This window comes from Geotrypetes seraphini, chromosome 1 (genome assembly GCF_902459505.1).
Source record: "Geotrypetes seraphini chromosome 1, aGeoSer1.1, whole genome shotgun sequence".
Classification (NCBI taxonomy): Eukaryota; Metazoa; Chordata; class Amphibia; order Gymnophiona; family Dermophiidae; genus Geotrypetes; species Geotrypetes seraphini.
The window spans coordinates 380,568,379-380,594,741 of NC_047084.1; the positions used below are offsets into that span (position 1 = coordinate 380,568,379).

Sequence of the window (26,363 nt, forward strand, 5' to 3'; positions counted from 1 at the left end):
TGGGCCGGAAGGGTCTGAAAGTTGAGAGAGTAGCCGTGGCGGATGATGTTGAGGACCCATTGGTCCGAAGTGATAACTTCCCACCGGCTGAGAAAGAAAGTGAGACGGCCACCTATAGGTTGAGGTAGGTGGGTAGATGTTTGGACGCTGGCTATGCCCTGGAGAATTAAGTCAAAAGGGCTGCGTAGGTTTTTGCTGCGGAGGCGGCTTCACAGGTTGTTGCTGTGTTGGTCTAGGAGTCTGACGTTGTTGTTGACGTTGACGCCTAGGTTGCTGGGGAGCTGATGGCACATAACGGCGTTGGTAGGCCGACTGCTGTCTGAAAGGCCGTGCCGGTGGAGTCTTCTTTTTTGTTTTGAGGAGAGTATCCCAGCATGTCTCATGGGCGGAGAGCTTTTGGGTGGTCGAGTCCATGGATTCCCCAAAAAACTCATCCCCCAGGCATGGAGCATTAGCCAACCGATCTTGATGGTTGACATCAAGCTCGGATACTCTAAGCCAGGCAAGGCGGCGCATGGCCACAGACATGGCCGTTGCTCTGGAGGTAAGTTTGAAGGTATCGTAAATGGATCTTACCATAAATTTACGGAGTTGGAAAAGAGAAGACGAGCATTGGTGGAAAGCCTGTCGTTTCCGCTCAGGAAGGTACTGTTCAAAGGAAGCCATGGTGGTAAGGAGATGCTTAAGATAAAAAGAAAAGTGAAAAGCATAATTACCAGATCTATTAGCTAGCATTGCATTCTGGTATAACCGCTTACCGAATTTGTCCATGGCTTTACCTTCTCTGCCAGGAGGGACAGAAGCATATACACTAGCTCCCGCAGACTTCTTAAGCGTAGATTCCACAAGCAGTGACTCATGTGGAAGCTGTGGCTTATCGAATCCAGGAATAGGAATTACTTTATATAATGAATCCAATTTACGGGGAGCTCCTGGGATAGTCAAAGGAGTCTCTAAATTTTTATAAAAAGTTTCCCTCAAGATGTCATGAAGAGGGAGTTTCAAAAATTCCTTTGGAGGCTGGTCAAAGTCAAGGGCATCAAGAAAGGCCTTGGATTTTTTAGACTCAGCCTCCAAAGGAATAGAGAGAGATTCGCACATGTCCTTCAGGAAAGAAGTGAAAGACGTGGAATCATGTTTGGAGGATGGATCAGAAATAACAGGATCATCCTCATCCGAGGAACACTCACCCTCAGAAAGAAAAGGCTCTTCGGAGTCACCCCACAGATCAGGGTCCCTAATATGGGAGCTACGGTCTCGAGACTCCGGAGTAGAGGGTTCTAGGTGTCGGGATTTGCGTACCGACTTACCCGACCTCATAGATACGGTACTGGGAGATGTTACCGACTGCATCGGTGCCGAAGTCTGCACCGACTGATGCTGGGCTCTCGGTTCCGGTGCAAGAACTGGCATCGATATCGATGAGGCCGAGTGAACCGGTACCGAAACAGTGGACGCAGACAGTAAAGGTTGCTCCACTGCCGGTACCGGCGGCTCAGACCGGACCGGGACCGGAAGGTTCGGTGCCAATAGAGCAGGAAGGAGTTGTTGTAACTGCTCCTTGAGCTGCGTTTATAGGACGGCTGCAATGCGCTCATCCAAAGAGGGCACCGGTACCGCCTTTTTCTTTTGCGGTACCTGCGGTGCTGCTCGACGCCCCGAAGATGAGGAGCCCGAGGTCGAGGGACTCACCTCGATAGGGGCGGAGCGCTTCCGCGGGCGCCTCACGGTCGGCAGGACTGGGCTCGCTGCAATCGAGACCGGAGGACGCTCCAGCGGGGAAGGCTTCTTAGCCGGCTTACCTGGATGTTGCGACGCCGGCGCGGTATCGCGCGGTGTCGACAAAGTGGGTGCTGACTGTGATGGGGCCGATGCCGGTGTCGATGCCGCAGGATCGGACATATCGGCACCGAAAAGTAATCGCTGTTGTATCTGGCGATTTTTTAATGTACGTTTTTTTAACGTGGCACAGCGGGTGCAGGTGGAAGCCTGATGCTCAGGACCCAGGCACTGTAAGCACCAATTGTGCGGATCCGTGAGGGATATAGGCCGTGCACACCGCTGGCACTTTTTAAACCCTGGCTGGGGGGGCATGAAAGTGAAAACGGCTTCTGCCAAATCGAAGGCCGAGGCCTCGATGGTGGCAGTAGGCCCCGCCGGGGCAAAACCGAAATGAATAAAAAAATAAAGAAATAAACTCTCGGGTTTTTTTGTTTTTTTTTAGAAAAAGAAAAGAAAGAAGGGAAAAAACTCCCAAAAAGGTTTCGCGAGCAGGAAGGCGTATAAGAAAAAATTTCAACAGCCGTTGAAAAATGCGACTTCTTAGCTCCGCGGAAACTAAGAAACTGAGGACTGCGCACCTCTGTCGGGCGGGAAGGCACTCGCGCGTGCGCGGTGCGGCCTACTGGAACTTTCCAAGTTCTTAGAGTGCAATCACTCTAAAATTGTCCGTACCGGGGCTCCGTCGGTGCCGTCACCCATCAGTCAAGAATATGCTGCTTGCTTGTCCTGGGATAACTGTAGTTTCTGGTTGAGAGTTACTATAAAAATAGTTCTGTCTCCCTTCCCACCTCACTATCATCCCCCCACCCTCTTGTAGGTCCAACCATAAGTTCTTCCCTTCTTTCTGGGTTATTTTCTCTCCCACACTCTCCCCCACTTATGGGTCCAGCATCCATCCATCTCCCTTCCCCTGCAACCTGCTGGATCCTCCCCCCCACAGGCTCACACACACTTCTGGTCCACCTCTCCCGCCCGTCTGCCCTCCTTCCCCTCCACACAGGTCTGGCTTCCTGGACCCTCTTCACTTACCAAAGCAGCAGCAGCAGCCAGTCAACAGAGGGAGCTCTGAAAACAGGTTACTTGTGGCCAGCCCCTGAGGGCCTTTCCTCTGCTATGTTGGAAGTGACATGTCAGAGGAAAGGCCCTGCTGGTGCTGGCCGTGAACAACTTGTTTTCAGCACTGCCTCTGCTGACTGGCTGCGACTGGTGCTTCAGTAAGTGAGGGAGGGAAGGAGGGATGGGGGGAGGGGGGTTTGCAGCTTGCAGCTCAGAACCGCTGCCTCTGCTTCTGAGCTGGAGGAAGGGAGAGGGGGTTTGTGGCTCAGGACCGCTGCTTGCTCAAAAGCTGGAGGGAGGACTGGAGAAAGGAGGATTCACAGCTCAGGACCACTGCTGCTACTGCTGCTGCTGCTTTGTGGCTGGAGGGAGGGGGGTTCACAGTTCTGGCCCACCGCCACTGCTTGTGTCAGAGCTGGAGAGAGGGTGGTTCATGGCTCAGGACTGCTGCTGCAGTTTCAGGGCTGGAGCAGGGTTCACGGCTCAGGACCACTGCCGCTATGAGAATAATTTTTTATTTTGCCAGCAAATTTTTGTGCCGGTTGCTTGAATACCAGTTAATTGGGATTCTACTGTATATGCAAATATTAGGTACAGAACAGTATATTCACTATGGATATTATGAATTCAAGAGTAGCTATACTATTACACGTTTGTGAATCTAATACCTGATAAATCTTATTAGAAGATTTCATTAACATTATAAAACAGTCTCTTCCTTCAATGGTAGGGATCACCTGCAGCTTGCAACAACAAATGTACTTGTACAAACAAACAAAAATTGACCCTTAGTGCTCCACAGAAACAGAAAGCAACCAAAAACACTGTGGAGAAGATGATGTCCAAGATGCAGGCTTTATTGAAAATACAGTCAATTAATCCACATGATGAAATGTGGAGACTATGGACCCAACACGGTCCGTGTTTTGACAACCCTGTCTTCCTCAGGGGTCCCTGAAAGTCCTAATGAAAAAAAACAGTGGATCATAGGCTAAAAACTAAGAGTTCTCAACCAGGATCAGTTTACTCTCATATTGATCCATTGTTTTTTTGCATTAGGACTTTCAGGGACCCCTGAGGAAGAAAGAGTTGTCAAAACACGGACCGTGTTGGGTCCATAGTCTCCACATTTCATCATGTGGATTAATTGACTGTATTTTCAATAAAGCCTGTATCTTGGACATCATCTTCTCCACAGTGTTAACAAATGTACTTGTGCTATACCTTTGATCATTTCACCTATTAAGAGTGCTTTTTAAAGGGCAACTAGATGATGAGATGGACCAGTTAGTATTTTGTTTCATACTGTATAATCATTTATTTATCAGCTGTTTTGGATTATACCCATAGGATTCAACTTACCACTTTCACGGCCCAGCAGTATCTGTTCGTCAGCACTCATTTTTTCTAGTTTTTGGTAAATAAGGAGGCCAGCCTGCAAAAATATAAAATCACCCATAAATTCTAGGTATGGGAAATTAGTGAGGACAAAGAAAACATATGTATGAATTTGAAATGCTTTTCAGCTCTGACCTATACAGAGAAACAGCTTTTGGTGGCCAAGGAGTTCAGGTGCAAGTACTGCCCCTTGCTATCTAAAGAACTTGGTTTAAATCAAGATTAGGATTCCATTTCCCAGGTCAACTGTGATTAGAAATGCTCTGAAGTCCCAGCCACGTTGAAGTCCCAGCAACGTTGAAACCTAGAAGTCAAAATTATCACTTTCTAGAAGAAACCACAGTCTATGGCGCCTGGCCGAGAATGGTCACTGTGATAGCTGGGCTGAGTTACAATAGAAATATGAAAATAAAATGCAAATAACTCCAACAGTCGTGGCACCATAGACTATAAATGAGAACAATTCCAAATGAGATAGAAGCTCAGGAGGAGGAGGAGGACACAGCTGGAGAAAAAAATAATAGAATGAACTCAACCCTACTGAATCAGCTTAACCTTTCAAAGAGTAGACCCCTAGAACAGGGTTGCAGGAGTTCAGACTAGGGTTACCAGATGTCCAGGAAAACCTGGACATGTCCATTTTTTTAGAGGATTGTCTGGGTGGCCGGACGGACTTTCCAAAACACAGTACTTTGTCTGGGTTTTGGAGAGCCTCCCGTCTGGAGGGCCTCTGAGCATGCGTAGATGTCGTCACATGCATCCGCACATGCTCAGAGGCCCTCCTGATGTGGCCTGGAGGTCAGAAAAGAAAAACAAAGCTTTGTGGGGGCTGGGGGGCGGAATGGGGTGGGTCTGGGGTGGGGCAGGGCCATGTGTCCTGGTTTCTCTTTGGAAAAATCTGGTAACCTTAGTTCAGACCTCAAGTACTGCAAACAGACCAGGTTTTTAGGAAATCCTTAATGAATATGAATGAGATAGTATCAATGGAAATTACCTCCCATTGTTTGCAAATTTATTTCACAATTATCCATTATGGATAAACTGAAAACTTGCCTATTTGAAGCACTTGAGTTTTGAACTCCTGCATTTCTGCTTAGAGCCATGGCTCATCTAAACCACAAATCGAATCATTGGGATATGTTATTTATGCAGTTGGCTGTATGAATTAATATAACCAACACTCAAGTATTTTCTGCCCAAATGAAACGTGCTAAAACTATCTTAAAAAGAGATTCCTTCTGTTCTAAGGCTAAATAGTTATCATTTCACTTGGCATAAGCCATAGGTTAAAGAGATGTAAAGCATGACCAGCAAGCAATATACAACACTTGCTATCATCAAAAGTTTTAAAAAACAGGACAGAAAGAATTATGATATTTAACTTGCCCAACATGAATGACCCAATGAAATCTATTGATATCCCACAAAATGCTTTTGAATGTGTGATGTTGTGCTAAAATTGCTATTCATTTTCAACATGCTTCAGTGAGACCTGTGCTATATTACTGCTTTATGAAAGTAAAGCATAAGACAGCAAGCTCTGAAGCCTAAACTAAGAATGTGTGTACAAAGACAATGCAATGTGGATATGGGTACATACATAAGCATCTGTGGCAGCATAGATTTTCTGCTCATCACTTAGAGGAAACTGAGCCCAGTTACTGCAGCGCACAGATTTCTCCTTCAGGAGCTGTTTATTGAAGAGATGCTTCACCAGACCATTAAGGCTCCATATCTCTCTGCACTTTAGCTTGTGGAAAAGAGGAAAGAAACATAAAATGTGCACAATAATCCTAGATAAAACATTTACAACATAAATCTTTAAAAAGAATAAGGTGCCATAGTTTTTATCATAAGGATGTCTTGTCTTTGAAAGATATTTCTCATAAATACAGGAGTCTCCTTTGAAAAGAAATAAATAAAAAGGGCCAATGAAATCACTTTGTTGCTCTAACTTAAGGCCAATAGCAAAAAATAGGTTCTCTCTCCTCTTACTAAAGATTTCACTCCGTTGTATATTTTTCACAATCTGTTGTTTCAAAGCTGCAATTCAAAACGCATTAACATAGGAGTTTCTGTCACTGACTTATATACCATACTTTCAACATGAAAAAAATAATTATAGAAATATTAAAAAAGTAATTAAAAGAAACAAATCTCCATTCCATAAGTCTTTCCACTCTTTGTCATAGCAAAGCCAAATTAGCACAGTTACTTACTTATAACAGGTGTTATCCAGGGACAGCAGGCAGATATTCTCACAGATGGGTGACATAATCCACGGAGCCCGGTACAGACAGTGCTAAAGTGTACTGTCACTTTAAGCTTTAGAAACCTTTGAGACTGCCTGCACCGCGCATGCACGAGTGCCTTCCCGCCCAACACCAGCTTGTGAGGTTGTCAGTTTTATGCCCAAGTGAAGAAGCCAACTAGGGGAGGTGAATGGGCTGTGAGAATATCTGCCTGTTGCCCCTGGATAATACTGCTCTTGAACTGATTCCCATCCTGTTTTTGCCACTCCCTATTTACCGTCTTTTTTAAAATTAATTTTACTTTGATGTATTTTAAACAACCTCTCCCTCTCCTACTTTCCTTTTGTTTCATGTATGTTAACCCTAAATTTGTCTAGGATTTTTAATATTTGATAAAATATTGCTTTTATTTATTTATTTTAACTGTTCTCTTTATAATCTTTTTATATTGTACACCGTTTAGACACTTATTTTGATAGACGGTATATCAAAAATAAAGAAACTTGAAACTTGTAAGTAACTGTGCTTTATCCCAGGACAAGCAGGCAGCATATTCTCACAGATGAGACTCCCTAGCTTAACTAAAAGGAATGGAGGGAGAGTTAGCCTCCAAAGAAAACATAAATATTGAGTGCCACGCAACAAAATCAGATATATTGTCTGATACAAGTTGGTGGAGAGCAAGAGAATAAAAAGGAAAAAAGGACTAATATGTGGTATACAACTGTCCTCAGCAAAAGTGAAAGGGAAGAATCCAACAAAACCAATGCATATGGAGGCTCTGAAATAGTAGCCAACCTCATAGCGGCAGGCGAATCCAAGAAGCTCAAGATAAGTTTGCTGTTTCAGACCACTTAATCAATGTTTGTTATTTAAAAAAAAAAAAAATCAGTAGCTTAGTGCACTCAAAGCAATTGTGCATAACAAATAATCTTTACAGCTGGTGCTTTGAATTATGCGATGATTGGGCGGTAAGGTGGTAGTGTTGGGTTTTCCCTGTTATCACCTCTATATTTCTGAGCATTATGATTCACTATCAGTTGTATAGAATTGTTTATACTTGATTATTTGATATTGAGTGTTCATCGTTCACATTTTTTTACTGCTCTGGATCGGTGGCATGGAATGCTGCTATTTGGATTTTGTCAGGTATTTGTGACTTGGACTGGTCTCAGAGAAGATGGAATACTGAGCTAAATGGACTATTGGTCTGACCCAAAAAGGTTATTCTTATGTTCTTATATTCTGTATCAATTTCTAAGCTTTGTGAGTTACAGTGTCTGCTTTAAATTTATCTTAGCTTGGATAACCAGCCATTCTCTCAAATTAAACAATGAAAAAAAACAATTTTACTTTGGAAGGGAAGGAAAGCCCTCCACCATTCAAAAAGACCCGCCGTCTGCTCTAAAATTTTCCAAAGATGGTGGCGGCATCATAATGTCTCATTTAAATATTATCATACCATGTGTTTAAATCAACCATTCAGAATAGACCAACTCTGAAAGCCGCGGGAGAATTTAAATCAACATCATCCATTCAAGTTCTGCATTAAGTCCTCTAGGGTTCACAGTATCCAAATCATAGATCCACTTCTGTTCACAATAGTTCAGCCATCCATTACATTAGTGATTTCTATTCCGCCAATACCTTGCGGTTCAAGGCGGGTCCATCTATATCTTTCTACCTAGAGTGCATAAAAATTTGTCGCGCCACCTGCACATCTGATAGTTTTGACAAAAAACTCTGTGCTTGAACCTTTATCACAATTGGTTGATAAATGTTTGCAAAACTCCATGAAAAGGATTCCATGTTATGTGAAGGATTCATCTCAAATGATAAGCCTCCTGGAAGAGGTGGAGGGAATAACTGTCGGTATATTATTAGTTACTATGGATGTATCTGTACTCTACACGAAATGTTCCACAAAATGATGCAATATCAATAATTGAGGAAGCTTTATAGCAGAGTGCTAAGTATGAACAAAGAATCTCTACTGGATTTTTAGTCCACTTGACTGAACTGGTTATTAAAATAAATTATTTTTGGTAAAGGGGAAATTTTTTGAACAAATGTATGGGTGGCCATGGGGGGAACTCTCATCCCTTCTGTTGCATCTCTATATATGGCTAAATTTGAAGCTGAAGTAATCTATCCCTCCCAATTTTTTAACAAAATTCAAATTTAGAAATGCTATCTTGATTATATATTTTTCCTGTGGAAGGGTATTTTTGAGGAATTACAAGACTTTCAAAGCTGGCTGAATGCCCAGAATTCTAATCTGAAATTTGAAATGAAATATCACCTTTCTTCTATTGAGTTTCTAGATTTACTAATATTTAAGCAAGCAGCAAAGTTATGTACAACTATTTACAGAAAGCCAGTAGAAAGAAATATTCTGTTACATTTCCATAGTTTTCATCCTTATAATTTAAAGTACAACCTTCCTGTAGGTCAGTTCCTGCACCTGCAGCTATTGTGCACATCCATAGCAGATTTTAAAATTCAATCAAATATTCTAAAACAGAGGTTTTTAGTGAGAGGTTACCCACAGAGAGCTATTAGAAAAGTTTGAGAGTGCGTTTTGCTCACAATCATTTATTGTTACAATATCAGAATATGGAACAGACTAATAGAGTGGTATGCATATTTCCATTTTCAACTCTGTCTAGCCAATAATAAGAAAACACTGGTATGTGGTTTAGCTACATCCTTCCCTTAAAGAACCCCCTTTATTTGCTTATAGGAGATCTAGAAATATTGGGGAGATATTGCGCATATTGAAACATGATAAATGCAATGTAACAACTGGGGTATTCATTCGTGTTGTGATGGTTGCCAGTGGTGTGGGTTAAGCTTGCAGGGACCCTCATGGACTGATCCACAATCTGGAAGATAATTTTTCTCAAAATCAAACATTAACTGTAACAGCTTTAATGTTATTTATATCTTGATCTGTCCATGTAAAAAAAAAAAAAAAAAATGTTGAATATGTTTGAATGACCATAAATCATGAGTAGTGACTCAATAATGCAGGCTCCGATAGTTGCACACTAGATAGAGGCAGGGCATACTATAGATGATTTGCGATGGCATGTAATTGATATGATAGAAGTTGGGTGGGAGGGAGGTGATATACGAGAATAGATTACTGAACTATCGTGAACAGAAGTGGGTCTATGATTTGGATACTGTGAGCCCTAGAGGACGTAATGCAGAACTTGTGACTTGCCTTGTGATCCTGGGCAAGTCACTTAATCCTCCATAGCCCCAGGTACGTTAGATAGATTGTGAGCCCACCGGGACAGATAGGGAAAATGCTTGAGTACCTGATTGTTAAACCGCTTAGATAACCTTGATAGGCGGTATATAAAAACCTAATAAACTTGAAACTTGAAACATGACGTTGATTTAAATTCTTCCGCGGCTTTCAGAATGGTCTATTCTGAATGGTTGTTTTAATCACATAGTATGATAATATTTAAATGAGGCTTTATGACAACGACACCATCTTTGGAAAATTTTAGCGCTGACGGCGGGTCTTTTTGAATGGTGAGTCTGTGTATAAACTAACTGACTATAATATTTAAGACACATAGAGCTTCTAGTATGTTGAAGTTGTTCTCTCTGACACTCTTTACTGCTGATGCTTTGCAGGGATTGCTCCTTGGAACAGTGAAACATGATTTCATGTTGGAGCACTGAGCAGCTTTAAATACAAGATAAGTGTTAGTTTTGAAATAGTTATAAAATTATATATAAAACAGAAATAAATGTTGAAATGGTTGTTAGTGGAGTGGTTGACTGATGAGGAGGCTAGCTACATGTAACCCAAACTTAAATGAAATATGTATGTTTGGGTGTAGCCACTGAGGTCTTTCTCTAGATAAATGGCTACATAAAATAGATATAAACACTTAAAAAAAAAAACACTTTTTTTAATTAAAGAGGAGATTTCTGAGCGAAAAGGACTGTCTGCCAAGTCTCTTCCCTGAAGAAGCCCTTTCTGGAAACGTCAATCGATTGAAGACAAAGTTTTATTTTATTTTTCTTTCCAGCTTATGATTTATCTTTAATTCTATCTATTGTTTTGCCTTTTGTCTTTGTTTTGTTCTATTTCTATCATTTAAATTTCTCCAGAATTCTACTGTTCAACGGTTCCCCCTTCTGCTTCTATTCCTTTCTCTCCTCTCTTCTACCTTCCAAAGTATTTAGATCAATGCTGTCTTGTTAAAATGTTTATTTTATTTTTATTTTTCCTCTAACTCTACTTTTCACTTCTCTATTACCCTCCAGGTACTTTAGTTAGATTGTGAGCCTTCAGGACAGTAAGGGAATTTTTCAAGTACCTTTCTTATTTCTAATCTTAATGTATATTTTCTGTAAACCGCTTAGAACCTAACGGATGTAGCGGTATATAAGAAATAAATTACATTACATTACATATTATAATGATCTGAATAGTAGGGAAGTAGGGATTTATATATTGACTGACTGATTTGCACCTTTATAGAATAGGTTGCAAATAAGCTCCTTCTAGGTGCTTAAATATAGGCATAAACATACATATATCTACATAGGTCACAATATTAAAGGGAAAAAAAAAAAAAGAAATTAAGTAGAAATCAAAAGAGCAGAAAGGATTGACTTTTACTTTCTGATTTGCAACTGCAGCCAGTTCCACAAAGCCTTTCAGTTTAATGTCAAAGTCGCTCATCAGCTTCCACTGATCACCTTCAATTCCTACTCCTGTCTTTTTAATTATCTCATCTTCCAAAAGTAATTTCAGTCCTTTGGGAAAGCCTGAAAACAAAAGAAATGTTCCACTATCAAGTCTCTGGATAGATAAGATTACCTATTGCATTTTGCTTCAACCATAGCACTTTATAAAATTTAGTTTCTTTTTTACATTAATGGCTTTACTGTAAATTAAAATATTTATATAAAAAAACAACTAATATAATACATCTGAGAAATCATCAGAAACAAGTAAGGAGAACAATTATGTATAAAGAAGAATCTAATTATACTGGGTTGGGAGGGTGTTTTTTTTGATCCAGCAGTTTCATTCTGCTCTTTTTGAGCCTCCAGTTCAGTCAATAGCAAGGCTGGGATCCTAGCAAGAGCAGCCTTTATTTGTAGCTACCTGAGGATTTTTTTTTTTTTTTTACTGCTATTTTATATCCTTCCTCCTAATGTGCCTCATCTGGTTATTACAGGAATGGTCCTGCACTTTGGGGTCATCCACCAATGCTTCTTCCAGAAGGTGCAATTATGAGCCATAAGCCCAGCGTCCTTAGGCAACCTCGGGAGCAGAAGACCCAAATCTTGGACAAAAGGTCACCATCACAGAGATATCACACCAGCCCGCCTTATTCTGTTTTAAGGCTATTTTTTTTGCACATTCTCCCACAGCCAAGCAGAGGTCCTCCATTCTCAACCACAACCATTTCAATAAAATGTGTAGGACAACACAGAAAGAATAGAAGCTCTCTCAAAAATCATAATTAATAGGTCTATCTTATTCTTCTGTATACATTCTTTTAGACTGCTGAAATCAGTAATCACTCCCTAAATAAATATACAATGCAATCCATTTGACTGCAGCCTTGAAAGTTTTTGATTCTTATGCTATCTCTGATGCTAATTTTAGCAATCTGAAATTTGTCACAAAAGAACACAAAGTCATGTTTTGTGCTTTGCAGCAGCTCAAGATCGAAGCATCCTACTTAAAGATGAATGGGCATACACTTTCACATCTGGGACTTTCTTTGATTTATCGATTTTTTAAAATATTTTATCCAACTTTCTTCCCATGATAGCAGATGTCACTTTGCTCATGACCGTGTAAAGCAAAATGTGATTCCTGAAGCCTTTATCTCTATATGTATCAGTTTTGCACTTAACCAATACCCAAATTATTTAAACTAAACTAAACCTTAAGTTTATATACCGCATCATCTCCACGGAAGTAGAGCTCGGCACGGTTTACAAGAACTTAAAAATGAGAAAGGGTAGGAAAAGGTTTACATAAGTCTATAGATCGAGTGGTAAAGTAAGGGAAAAAAGAAATTACATGTTAGAGAAGAGCCAGGTTTTTAGTTGCTTGCGGAATAAGTGGAGGGAGCTCAGGTTCTGCAGCGGGATAGGAAGGTCATTCCAGAGACCTGTGATTCTGAATAGAAGTGATTTTTCCAGTTTACCTGCGTGGAGAATACCATGTAGGGAGGGGAAGGATAGTTTTAATTTATGGGCGGTCTTGGTGGAGTCAGGGCACGAGGAGTTGAAGGAAAGTGGGATTAGGGAAGGAAGGATGCCGTGAATAATCTTGAAAGCCAGGCAAGAGTATTTGAATTGGATTCTGGAAATCACTGGTAGCCAGTGAAGATTGGCCAGGAGTGGGGAGACGTGGTCAGATTTACGTTTTGCAAAGATCAGCTTGGCTGCCGTGTTCTGAATAAGCTGGAGTCTTTGGAGGCTTTTTTTTGTTAAGCATAGGTAAATGGCATTACAATAGTCAAGTTTGGAGAGGATGATGGATTGGACAAGGACGGCGAAATGTTTTTGGCGGAAGAAAGGTCTTGCTTTCCTTAGCATGTGGAGACTGAAAAAGCATAATTTTGTCAAGGAGTTGAGGTGGTCGTTGAGAGAGAGAGAGAGAGAGAGGAATCGATAATGATGCCAAGGACCTTGCTTGAGAACTCAAGGTGTAAGGCAGCACCTGAGGGTAGTGCGAAGAGGGTGGGCAGGAGTTCTAACTTTGGGTCGAGCCAGAATAATTTTGTTTTTGATTCATTTAGTTTCATCTGTACTGAGAGGGACTAGGAGTGGAGTCTCATTATGCAGGATGTTATGTTATTGTGGAGGTTGGTGAGGTTCTGGTCTGTTTCAAGAAGGACAAGGATATCGTCGGCATATGTGTAGATAGTTTCAAGGGGGGAAAGCTGGTAGAGCTTCAATGAGGACATATAGATATTAAAAAAGATAGGGGATAGGGGTGATCCCTGAGGGACACCGCAAGAAGGAGACCAAGGAGTGGACATGGTGCCATTAGAGTTGACAGTGTAGGAGCAAGAGCGAAGGAAGTTAGAGAACCAATTAAGAACAGTGGAATCAATTCCTATCTCAAAAAGTTGATAAAGTAGTATGTCGTGGTGGACGACATCAAAAGCAGCAGAGAGGTCGAATTGTAACAGAACTGCGAATTTGTTTCGAGAATGTAGTTGTTGCACCTTTGATATTAGGGAGACAAGGAGGGACTCGGTGCTGAAGCTGGATCTAAAGCCATGTTGATAGGGGGAGAGAATGGAGAATCTCTCCAGATAAGAAGATAGCTGGGTAGCGACTATGGACTCAAGCAGTTTGGTTAGAAGGGGGATATTTGCTATGGGGTGATAGTTCGATGGTGAGGAAGGGTCGAGATCAGCTTTTTTCAAAAGAGGGGATAAGGCAATGTGTCCCATTTCTGTAGAGAACAGGCCAGATTGTAGGGCAGTATTTACAAGATAGGTGAGAGAGGAGATGGCCTGCGCAGGAGGTTATCGTAAAGGTAGGATGGGAAAGGATCTAGGATACATTTGCAGGATTTCAATTTGAGACAAAGTTTAGAGATCTGGGATTCGGAGGCTATTTCGAAGGCAATCCAGGATCTATCAGCAGGGATAGGGTTGGAGTCGTTGGGAGGTAGAGAATTGTAGGAGATAGTTGGGGGGAAAGAGCTTCTTATGGTAATGATCTTATCGTTGAAAAATTTGGCTAGGTCGTTAGCGGATGGAGGAGAGAGGGGGGAGGAGGAGTCATTTTTTGAGGTTAGATTACGCCAGATGTTGAACAGTGTACTAGTTTGGTTTTTTGATCTGGTGATTTTGTCACCATAGAAATTTTTTCTTGCTTTTGTCAGTACCGTGTTGTAGCACTTGATATTGTCTCTCCAGGATTGTCTATCAGAAGGGGATTTCAATTTTTTCCATTTACGCTACAGTGCTCGACATTTCTGCTTCAAATCCCTATGATATGGTAGATACCAGGGAGCTTTGCGGGAGTGGGAGATAGGTTTAGTACAGAGAGGAGCGAGAGCGCGGTAAGTGGATTCAGAAAGGGTTACCCAGTTATGCCAGTTGGAATCAGGGTCGGTATGGTCAGGAGAAGGAGGGAGTTGGTTGAGAAATTGGGACCAGAACTGTTCACTCGTGATTTTTTTGCGGTAGGTGATATAGTTTGTGGCTCGGGGAGGAGTGCCCAGATGGGACATGAAAATGGGAAGGCAGATGGAGCCAAGAAGGTGATCAGACCATGGGACATGTTCCCAGCGCGTTTCTTCAACAGAAGTTTTGTGTTCCGTCAGATCGAGGAAGCTGATGATATCTAGAGTATGCCCCTTATCATGGGTAAGAGTGGGCGGAGGGGCAGTGAAACCGAGGGAGGTGAGGAAGTCATTGAAATCGGTTGCATCCTTGTTGGTGATATCATCTAGGTGGAGGTTAATATCACCAATGATCAATAGTCTCTGGAATTTTAGGAAGGCCCTTGTTATGGTCTCTAGGACGAGTTCGGAGGATTTGTTCCAGGGGGTGGGTGGGCGGTAAAGTAGCAGGATGCCTAATGGGTAGGGATGGAGTTCGTCGTTGACTGAGGCTAGCAAGAATTCTAGTGATGTATGGCTGCCCTTTTCAAGGAGCTGGACATTGAAAAATGATTTGTAAAGCAGGGCCAGGCCTCCTCCCCTCCGATTGGTTCTGGGTGAGAAGAGTCCATAGTAGCCAGGGGGGCAGAGTTTGTTTTGTGTGAAAGAGTCATCTCTTTCGATCCATGTTTCTGTGATGCACAGGAAACCAGGGTCAAAATCTCCGAGTAAGTCTTTTAGAATTTGGGTTTTGTTTTGGGCTGATCTGGCGTTACAGTAGAGAATTGGGACTGGGGTGAGAGAGTCTGAGGTATGGTTGGGTAGGTTGGCTGGTGAAACAGGTTTTAAGGAGGAGTGATTGACTCCACGGTGTTTTGTGAAAGGATGGGATCTGGTTCGTACTAGTATGGGAATTTTAAGGCCAGGGCAGGTGCTGTTGGAGTATGTGGAGTCGGGGAGGTGGGGGGGAGGGGTTTTAGGCAGTGAGAAGAGCTGGTGAGTGAGCATAGTAGGAGAAGGAGGAGCCAGAAAGGTGGTTTCCTGATGGGAAATGAGGAGGACCCCACGAGTGGGGGTTGGGTTTGTCAGGCAGGTGGGGGAGAGTTTGGTCGGGTGAGGACTGAGGGAAATAGGAGAGGGACGAAAACTGAGGGAGAATTTGCATGCAATTGGAAAGCTAACGAGGTACAGACTGAGGTGGGGCTAAGCATATGAACTAGTAAGATAGACACAGGGATGATGCTTAGATGGGAGACAGTGATAACAAGTCTATGCAAGCAGTAGCAGACTATACTATACATGCAGTACTGACTAAACATGCAGTAACAAATTTTACATGCTATAACAGGCTATAAATGTGATAACGGGCTATAGATGCAGATTGTGCAGGATATAACAGGCTATGATGCAGTTCATAACAGTCTATAGCGAGCAGTGCATGCAGTTTATAGAACATGCAGATTATAGTGCATGCAATGGTTAGAACAGGCAGATGATAGTATTCGCAAGACGTTACACAGCCTTAGCCAGCGCGCCAACATCTGCAAGCCGATTCACTTGGTGTGATTTGTGTGGTTTTGCTAACCCGGGGGGCGGAGCTGGCTCACACGCCCGGTTGCAGGGGGTCAGTTAAAGAAACCTGTGTTATATCAAGAAAAACTGTACAGCAATGTCCATTTAGGATATGGGATTATAGTATTCCCATGGCCTCTTACCCCCATGGCCACCACAGGCATAGCTAGGTGCATGCTGGCAGTTGATGAATACTGTTGCACTTCCTTCCCTTCCCAGTTTGTGACAACACAGCTCTGCTTCCCCCATGAAAGACCAGTTGTAGAGTAAAAAGACAGGCTTCCCTTTTCTGTGTGGCCCTACATTTTCTGTTTGAACCATGACAAAGTGATTACACAGGAGAGAAAACACTGAAAAGCCTTTGTAAGGATGGAGGAAAGGGCTGTGCATCAACACACAAAGGAATGCGAGAAAGGGGAATGCTTACTCTTTCCAAAAATACTAGGATTAGGAGCCATACGATGAAGCTACTAAGCAGTAGATTTAACACAAATCAAAGAAAGTATTTATTTAATCAACGTGCAATTAATCTCTGGAATTCGTTGCAAGAATGTGGTGAAAGCTGTTAGCTTAGCAAGCTTTTAAAAAGGTTAAGATAATTTCCTAAAACAAAAGTCCGCAAGCCATTAATGAGATGGCTTGGGGAAATCCACTGCTTATTTCTAAGATAAGCAGCATAAAATCTATTTTACTCCTTAGGGATCTCTCCAGGTACTTGTGACCTAGGTTGGCCACTGTTGGAAACAGGATAATGGCTTTATGGACCTTCAGTCTTATGTTCTTACTAGTATGGCTCTTCTTCTTATGTCTTACCCCCGTATTCAGGCTCCATTTCCCCTTTTACCTTCCCTATTTCCACCTTTTCTCACCAACTTAAAAATCTGTCCCCTTTCTATGTCCTTCACCTCCATAGAACTCCCTCTCCATTCCCCCTTTCCCCATCAACCTTCACTTATTATTCCAGCTCCTATCTTCAGCCCCTTTCTCTCACATGTAGCCCCCTTTTCCCATCCCCAGCTCTCTTCTCTCACACATTCCCTTTTTATAGCCCCCAACCCTAACCCCCTTCTCATACTTGTCTTCCAGCCCTCAGTTCTAGCCCCAGCCTCCTTATCACACCTGTCTTCTTTTTCAGCCCCCAAATCCAGACCCAGACCCCTTCTCTCACAACTCACCTTTTGCAGTCCCAAGCTGCAGCCCTCTTCTCCAAACTGTCTTCTTTTAACAGCCTCCTACACCAGGTCTCTTTTCCCAAGAACCCCCCTTTAAAGCCTCATTCCCTCACGTCCCCTTTTTTCAGCACCAGCTCCAAACCCCTTTTTAGCCCCCCAGCCCCCTTCTCCCATCTTTTCCCTTTAAGCATCCAGCCCCAGCACCCTTTTCTCACATGTCCCTTTTGCAGCCTCCTTCTCATACATATCCCCTTTTCTGCCCCCAGCCCCCTTATCTTACACATCCCCACTGTCATCTCCCAGCTCCTTTCTCTAACATGTTCCCCACCGACCCCAGCTCCAGCCCCCTTCTCCCACCTACCCTTTTTTTCAGTCCCTAGTTCCCTTCTCCTATTTGACCTCTTTTGCCTCTGAAGTGTGGCTTGGACCCTGGTCCAATGAAATCAGTTCCCATTTGCTCTGGAACACCAACAGCATATTGTGCGCTGACACGCTTCCCTGGTTAGCGGTTCTATTGTACTGCGCATGAGTTTTAATGCGGCACGGAAGCACAGAGGCACAGAGTTTCAATCATAGTACGCATGCGCTAACTAAGGTATTATTATTATAGATAGGCTGGGGGGGAGGTTAGAGAGAGAGGAGAACTGGGTCTAAGGAAATATATGAAGGAGGATGTGCAAAAGACAACTGGTATAAGTGAGTGGCAAAACATCCTGTCTTCCTCCATCAGATAAATGGTTATTAAGGAAAAAAACTGATAAGATACAACAGGCTGCTGATATTAGGTAAATGGTGTGCAGGAGGCCAGGGGGGAAGCCGAACACCAGCAGGACGCCAGAGGGGGAAGCCAGACACCAGCACTTCCCAACTGACCCTCCCCCCTCACCCTCTAAAGCAGGTGCGGCAGAGGCTGGCGTCCCACCCGCACCCCTGAAATGCGCAGTGAGCTCACGGGGACATGACAAAACCTCTGACCCAACGTGACCCTTCAGAACTTTATTCTGGCAAGGTAACTGCCTAATAGGGCATGCAGGTAATGAGTTCCAGTCAGAAATGGAAAAATAATCACTTTATTCTGGCCCAATAAACCAAAAATACAGGTTTCAGCCTTGCAGTTGCAGGAAAACATACATTCCATGAAATCATACAAGAAAACAAAACATTAGAATCAAAGTGCTCAAGTTGGTCAGCAATGGTTTAAGTGTAGTCCCCTGCTTCTGGGCTTTAACAGTGTAATACAACTCAGTCCTCTTCACCAGAGCAGATTTACTTTAGGCTTTCACATTTTATCCCACAGTCCAATCAAAGAGCATTACCACTACTTGATTAGTTAATGAACAAGAAAAGAAAAACCTCCCAGCAGACTGAGAAGCAAAAACAGGCAGGAATTTCACATGGCTTTACTTTAGTGTATCCTTTCTGTGAACAAGGTGTTTTTCTATGAAAAGTATTAGTGCTCAGAAACAAGTACTGCACAACTTATCCCAGCCTTGTATTGTAGGGAAGTTTTCATTCAAAACACTGTCCTGGTTAAATCAGGTATTATACATTTGTTTCCCTCTGAAATGTTGCTGCAGTAACCACACACAGCTGAGAGAGAGCAACACAATTACCCAGCTTGGCAACAAGCAAGGAAACCACACACAGGTTTGTTGGACACAAACACTCCAAAACTTTAAAGAAAGATTTCAGAGTTCAGTTTTCAAGGAGAGGTACTAAGCACATAGCTGCTTCAATAAAATTGGTAAAATAGGCAAAAGCTCAGGCCTAACAGGAATAGAGTGCTGAAAGCCAACCAACAATTTCCTAACTAAAAATGAAGCACAAGGATTTGGATAGTCTAGCAGCTGAGCCCAAAAAGCTATGCTGGCTAAAGAGGCATGAACTACCCCAACAGACCAGCCCCGCTGCTTAGCAAAAAGCAAGAAGTGTACCAGGATAGATACTGAAAAGGGCATCACACCCAATGCAAATGTGGCCTCCAAAAACGCCAGGAAATGACGCCAGCCAGACCAATAAGAATTCCACGTATTCTCAGCCAAGGAATTCCTCAGTAACTCTCCCAACGATCCAGCAAACAGGTCCACAGTGTTGCAGGCATGACCACGGGTTCTTCGTCTGCTGCAGGCACCAAAGCCCGGAAACGGGCCCACTGAAACCGAGATAAGGAATCAGCAATCTCGTTCAAGAAACCAGGAACATGTTTAGCAGAGAATGTGGTATTAAGCTGTAAACAGCACAAAACAATGAGCCTCAAAAGCTCAACCAGTAAAGGACAATGAGCAGATTGAGCATTAAGTGCCTGCACTACAGCAACATTATCAGCAAAAACCACCACTCTCCTACTAGCCAACTTATTCCCCCAAAGAACCGTAGCCACAAAGACCAGAAAAAGCTCAAGCAAAGCAATATCACAACAACCCCGATCTCGCCACCACCCAGGCCACATATCCACACACCACGATCCCCCAAAGTAAATGCCAAAAACAAATCCCGCAGCAGCATCTTCTGGTTGCCTCTCCCCCCTTCCTGTTCTGAAGAGACTCGTTTTAAGCTGTGGAGAGCCACTCCCCCTAAGCCTGGGTGGGGGAAGGGCTTTCCACATACTAGCCTGCTCCCTTTGATTACAGGCTGCTGGAAAGGTAGTAAACCTCTAGCAGTGGCAGAAACAGGTTTAAACTGAGTAAAGCTTTCCTGCCTATCCTTTTCCTGCCATGCCTCATCAGACCCAATCTCTCTATTTAAGCAGTAGTCAGCTAATTCTGTAGATTGGCATTCTACCTGATCAGCTCTCTTACATCGGGGCTCAGTGTATTTTCTCACTATTTCTGGGACAAAACCCGGGACGGACTCGGGTTTGTCATAGACAAACCCCGAAACAGACTTGGGTTTTTCACACCGGCCAGCAAGAAGCAGCACTGCCGCTCCTGCTTTAGGGGGGAGGAGGAGGGTCAGTTACCGAATTAGAAGGCCATTTTTTTTTTTTTTTAACTGATTCGAATCAGTGAACCGATTTGAATCGTGAATCAGGGCCTCAAAATAGTTGGTCCAAAATCTTGTCTCTTGCAGTTGATACTTTGATAGTTTTTCACTTTCTGCATGTTGTACTGCTTTCAGCTGTGTATAGCTGAAATTATCAGAAGCAATTAAGGAAAGATTTATAGTTTATAAATATTTCCTTAATTGCTTCTGATAATTTCAGATTTCAGATAATCCACATTTTGGATTTGTAGGTACTTACCTCATGCAAAGTTGTCATTTCTTTAATAAGACATTAACTAATTTTTCTGAGGCCCTCCAAGTACCTACAAATCCAAAATGTGGCCTTGCAAAGGGTTTGAGTTTGAGACCACTGATATAGACTAAAGCCACCCTTTGATCTTTTCTTTTTGAAAACAGCACCAAGTTGATAAATAATCAAATACAAAGAAAAGTTTAAATTATTTTTGAAAGTAAGTGGTAGTTTTACAGATTGGCCCTTGAAATTTTTCATAACTTCACAATACTACCGTGTTTCCCCAAAAATAAGACACTGTCATATTAATTTTGGGCCCCAAAAATGCACTAGGTCTTATTTTGGGGGGAAACACAGTAAGTAACTGCAAATTTTTGGTTTGCAAACCTGGAACAGTTGGGGTGGTCAGGTGGGGTAGGGCAGAGCTTCTTGTCACAAGGCCACTGTACTACCTGCATCCTCATCCTCAGAGCTACTTCTACCAGAACCAGGTAAAACCACCACTCAGTAAAACCTGACAGCCTCCAATACCACGGAGGGAGCCCGTCAGAAAACGGCACCCACTCCCCTTTTTAACGGATGGGAAAGGCAATCCCCAAGCCTATCCTCTCATTCCCCTTCACCTCCTTCAGACTGGACTGATGCTGACAGCGACACCTGCTGCAAGCAGCCAACTCATTGGCACACAAATACTCCCTCCCCCAACAACCTTGTTTCCCTGGCGCACTTCCCCCTACCACCTCATGCAACATTATTTTCCTGGAATGCGTGCAACCTCTTGTGATCCAAAACGCTTGTCCCATAGATCGTGCAGCTACTCCCTTCCCATCTCATTATCTTCTACACACATGCAATGAAACAAGACTCCTTTTATAGTTGCATGCTGCAGTTACAGAGGCACGCGAGCACAGACCTCCACACCCCCCTGCCAACTGTGCGGACAGTCACGTGTGCGCCAGAGCGAGACACTGCTACCATACTACCAGGGCTTATATTAAGACCTACCCCGAAAATCATGCTTGGGCTTATTTTCGGGGTAGGTTCTATTTTCGGGGAAACATGGTATGTCAAGATGCAGAATATAAATTAACCACAGATTTAAATAGTGATCAGATAAAAGTAGGTCCCAGTATCAATATCACATGCAAAGCAATCACTTGCACCGGTTCATTTTATAACTGAGCACATTCCCCCCCCCCTCCTGACTTCATATTTTCACAATTTTAACAGTTTAGAAAAAATAAATAGCAGTGTACAAACCTGTCATGGATGAAATATGAAATAAGTAACATTTCTCCTCAGAAACACACAGCTGGATCAGGGCAACCTTTTTTACACTCCCTTTTGAATAAGCTGGAGGCCATTCAATGTCAAACCCTATCACTGCTCCTTCAGGCAAGCTTACTCTGCAATAAAAAGACAACATTATGAAGACTATCACAAAGTCACAAAGCAGAGAGAGGGGGGACATGATCGAGACGTTCAAGTATCTTACGGGCCGCATCGAGGCGGAGGAAGATATCTTCTTTTTCAAGGGTCCCACGACAACAAGAGGGCATCCGTTGAAAATCAGGGGCGGGAAACTACGAGGTGACACCAGGAAATTCTTTTTCACTGAAAGAGTGGTTGATCGCTGGAATAGTCTTCCACTACAGGTGATTGAGGCCAGCAGCGTGCCTGATTTTAAGGCCAAATGGGATCGGCACATGGGATCTATTCACAGGGCAAAGGTAGGGGAGGGACATCAAGGTGGGCAGACTAGATGGGCCGTGGGCCCTTATCTGCCGTCTATTTCTATGTTTCTATGTTTCTAAGTAATTGGTAGTACTGTATTTCCCCATATATAGGCTGCGGCCTATATATGGGTTTTGCAAGCCGGTCCAGTGGGTGCGGCTTGTAAAACTAGGGCAGCCTATACAATTTACCCCCCCACACACACACTTTACCTCCCTCACTGGAAGGCCTTGAATCGCTGCCTCTTCAAATCGCGGCCAGCGGTGCAGGGCAGGAGATCTTTTCGATCTCCAGCCCAGCCTCGCGCTGCTTCCTGCATGGCTTCGCGTCAGTTCTTGTGGAGGAAGCAACGGATAGCCACTCTAAACACACCGGGCTACGCTCTTTAAATTTCTCGGTATACGCTACCAGCGAGTAAACAGTGGCGTGCCGCAGGAACCTGTACTGGGACCGGTGCTATTTAATTTATTTATAAACTAGTCTTTTAGCCCGTTACAGTAACGGGTGCTAGAATATATGTGTGTGTGTCTGTCTTTATTTTTTTCTCTCTCTCCTTAGCCGCTTTCTGTATTTCTGTCTTTCTTTTTTTTTCCCCCATGGCTGTCCACCACCACCCCTTGCCTGCTCCCCCTGTCCATTCTGCCTTCCTTTTACCTCCCGTGTCCTCCACCACCCCATCACTGCTCACCTTATCCAGCAGCAGCCCTTCTCCCTTTGTTTTACCTGCCCCCTGTCCATCATCACCTCCTTCCTGCTCCCCCTGTCTAGCAGTAGGCCTCCCTTCATTTTTCTGCCACCCCTGTCCATCAGCACCTCTTCCCCTGTCCATCAACCTCTTTTTCCTGCTCCCCCTGCCCAGCAGTACGCCTCCCTTCCTTTTTCTGCCCCTCCATTTCCCTGTGCTGCAACATTTCCCTCCCACCCCACTTCCCTGTGCAGCATTTTCTTCCCCCCCATACCTTCCTCCTTACCTCCATGCCCTACCATTTTCTCACCCTCTGCTCCCTTTCCTCCTTCAACTTCATTGGGCAGAAGCAGCAGCAGCATTTATAATTAATTGCTGTTGCCGGCTTCAGGTCTTCCTCTCTGGCAGGTCCTGTCTTCATGAAAACATGAAGTAGGCAGGACCCGCCAGAGAGGAAGGCCTGAAGCCGGCAACAGCAGCAAATTTTAAATGCTGCTGCTGCCCGAAGAAGCCAGGCCTTAACCACAAAGCTGGGGGGGAGGGTTTTAAAAGGTACAGCGGCAGCGTGCAGGGGGGAATTGAAAAGCCATCGGCCGTGAAGTATGCTGCCTGCATACGGACTTTAAAAACTTGCCTGTTTTATTTTTAAATGCCGTCCAGGCTCGGCCGCCGCGGCCTGCAGCCACCATGGCCTGTAACCGCCGCGGCCTGCAAACACCGACAGCCACCGCGGCCGACATCCGCCTCGGGGGGGGAGAGAGAGAGAGCTTCGCGCGCATTTATACTCCTACCTGCGGTGTCCTACAGCGCACGGAAAACGGAACACGCAGATGGGAGTGCGCATGCGCGGCTATATTAGATGATCTGGAAATTGGAACAATGAGTGAGGTGATTAAATTTGCAGATGACACTAAACTGTTCAAAGTTGTTAAAACACACACAGATTGTGAAAAATTGCAGGCAGACCTTAGGAAATTGGAAGATTGGGCATCCAATGGCAGATTAAATTTAATGTGGACAAATGCAAAGTGATGCACCTTGGGAAGAATAATCCAAATCATAGTTACCAGATGCTAGGATCCACCTTGTGGGCTTAGCACCCAAGAAAAAGATCTGGGTGTCATTGTAGACAATATAATGAAACCTTCCACCCTAGGAATAATTAATAAAGGGATAGTTACCAACAGTAAGAATGTTATAATGCCTCTGTATTGTTCCATGGTGCGACCTCACCTGGAGTATTGTGTTCAATTCTGGTCATTTATCTCAAGAAAGATATAGTGGAACTAGAAAAGATTCAAAGAAGAGCAACCAAGATGATAAAGGGGATGAAAATCCTCTCATATGAGAAATTAGGGCTCTTCAGCATGGAAAAGAGATAGCTGAGCAGAGATATGATTGAAGTCTACAAAATCCTGAGTGGTATAGAAAGGGCACAAGTGGATCAAATTTTTTACTCCGTCAAAAATTACAAAGACTAGGGGACACTTGATGAAGTTAAAGGGAAATACTTAAAAACCAATAGGAGGAAATATTTTTTCACTCAGAGAATAGTTAAGCTCTGGAACACTTTGCCAGAAGTTGTGATAAGAGCAGTTAACGTAGTTGATTTTAAGAAAGGTTTGAACAATTTCCTGGAGGAAATGTCCATAGTCTGTTATTGAGTTTCTCAGGCTTGGATACTAGACCAGCAAGTGGGGGTTAGGAGTTAAAAGTAGCCTCAAATGGTGGGCTTTTAGCCTGGATTTGAATACTGACAGAAAATGAGCTCAACATTCTGACTCAAGCAGTCTGTTCCAGGTGAATGGTGCAGCAAGGGAGACGAAACATAGTCTGGAGTCTGAAGGGTACAGATAAGAAAGAGTTGCCTGATGAATGAAGTTCCCAGAGAGAAGTATAGGGAGAGATAAGAGAAGAGACATATTGAGGAGCTGCACAGTGAATGCATTTGTAAGGCAATAGGAGGAGTTTGAACTATATGCAAAAATGGATAAGGAGGCAATGAAGTGACTTGAGGAAAAGGGTGTTGTGGGCATGGCAACTGGCAGAATATAAGTCATGCAGCAGAATTTTGAACAGATTGAAGGGGAGAGAGATGGTTACATGGAAGACCTCTGAGAAGCAAGTTACAGTAGTTTAAGTAAGAAGTGATAGGGATGTGAATAAAGGTTTTGGTAGTGTGCTCAGAGAGGAAGAGTCGCATTTTGGTGATATTATGGAGAAAGAAATGACAGGTTTTGGCAGTCTGTTGGATTTGTGCAGAGAGAGAGAAAGAGAGGAGTCAAAGACGACCCTGAGGTTGCAAGCTGGTGAAACAGGGAAGATGAGAGTGTTATCCACTGAAATAGAGTGGAGGGAGAGGAGAGGTAGGTTAAGGAGGAAGGATAAGTAGCTCAGTCTTGGCCATGTTCAGTTTAAGTGGGGATGGGAAATTCAGGCAGCGATGTCAGACAGCTAGTCTGCGACTTGGGCCTGGATTAATGTAGATCTGGGAGTCATCAGCAGATAGGTGATATTGAAAACCATGGGAAGAGATCAGAGTACTAAGGGAATGAGTATAGATGGAGAAAAGAAGAGGTCTCAAGACAGAGCCCTAAGGTGCTCTGACTTTTAACTCCTAACCCCCACTTGCTGGTCTAGTACCCATGCCTGAGATACTCCCTCACCACCCCCTATTTGTCATAAGAACATAAGAATAGCCTTACTGGTCAATAGGATAGTGGTGGAGGAGGATCCACCACTGCATACATTAAAGGTGTGATGTGACAGCTAAGAAAAGAACCAAGAAAGAACACAGCCCTGAAGTCCAAGTGAGGACAGGGTGTCAAGGAGGTGGTGGTGGACTATAATGTCATAAGAACATAAGTATAGCCTTACTGGATCAGACCAATGGTCCATCTAGCTCAGTATCCCATCCACAAGGTAGCCAAACCAGGTCACTAGTACCTGCAAAAATCTAACGAGTAGCAACATTCCATGTTACTAATCCAAAGAACCAATATGTGTGTCTGGACTGGAATCTAGACATTGAGATTTTTAATATTTTTCAGTTTGAGAACATAAAACATAAGAACTGCTATACTGAGAGAGATGGAAGGTCCATCAAACACAGTATCCTGTTTCCAACAGTAGCCAACTCAGGTCCCAAGCACCTTGTTACATCCCAAGTAGCAAAACAGATTCTTTGCTGCTTATCTTATCTTAGGAATAAGCAGTGAATTTCCCCAAGCCATTTCAATAATGGCCTATGGATTTCTCTTAGGAAATTATCCAAACCTTTTTTAAACCCTGCTAAGCTAATTGATTTCACTACATTCTCCGGCAACACATTTGAGTTTAATTACACGTTGTGTGAAGA

At 43.3% G+C, this 26,363-nt stretch overlaps 1 protein-coding gene across 1 annotated transcript in view; it reads right to left on the bottom strand.

Annotated features, from left to right (window-relative positions):
* Positions 1-26,363, bottom strand: part of WRN (WRN RecQ like helicase) — a 405,773-nt gene that overhangs the window by 358,497 nt on the left and 20,913 nt on the right. Inside the window, exons 3-6 of the mRNA XM_033960777.1 lie at positions 21,847-21,992; positions 11,140-11,288; positions 5,837-5,986; positions 4,201-4,273 (exon numbers count right to left, since the gene is read on the bottom strand). Coding sequence (XP_033816668.1) covers positions 4,201-4,273; positions 5,837-5,986; positions 11,140-11,288; positions 21,847-21,992 — 518 coding nt within the window. The remainder of the gene's footprint in view (positions 1-4,200; positions 4,274-5,836; positions 5,987-11,139; positions 11,289-21,846; positions 21,993-26,363) is intronic.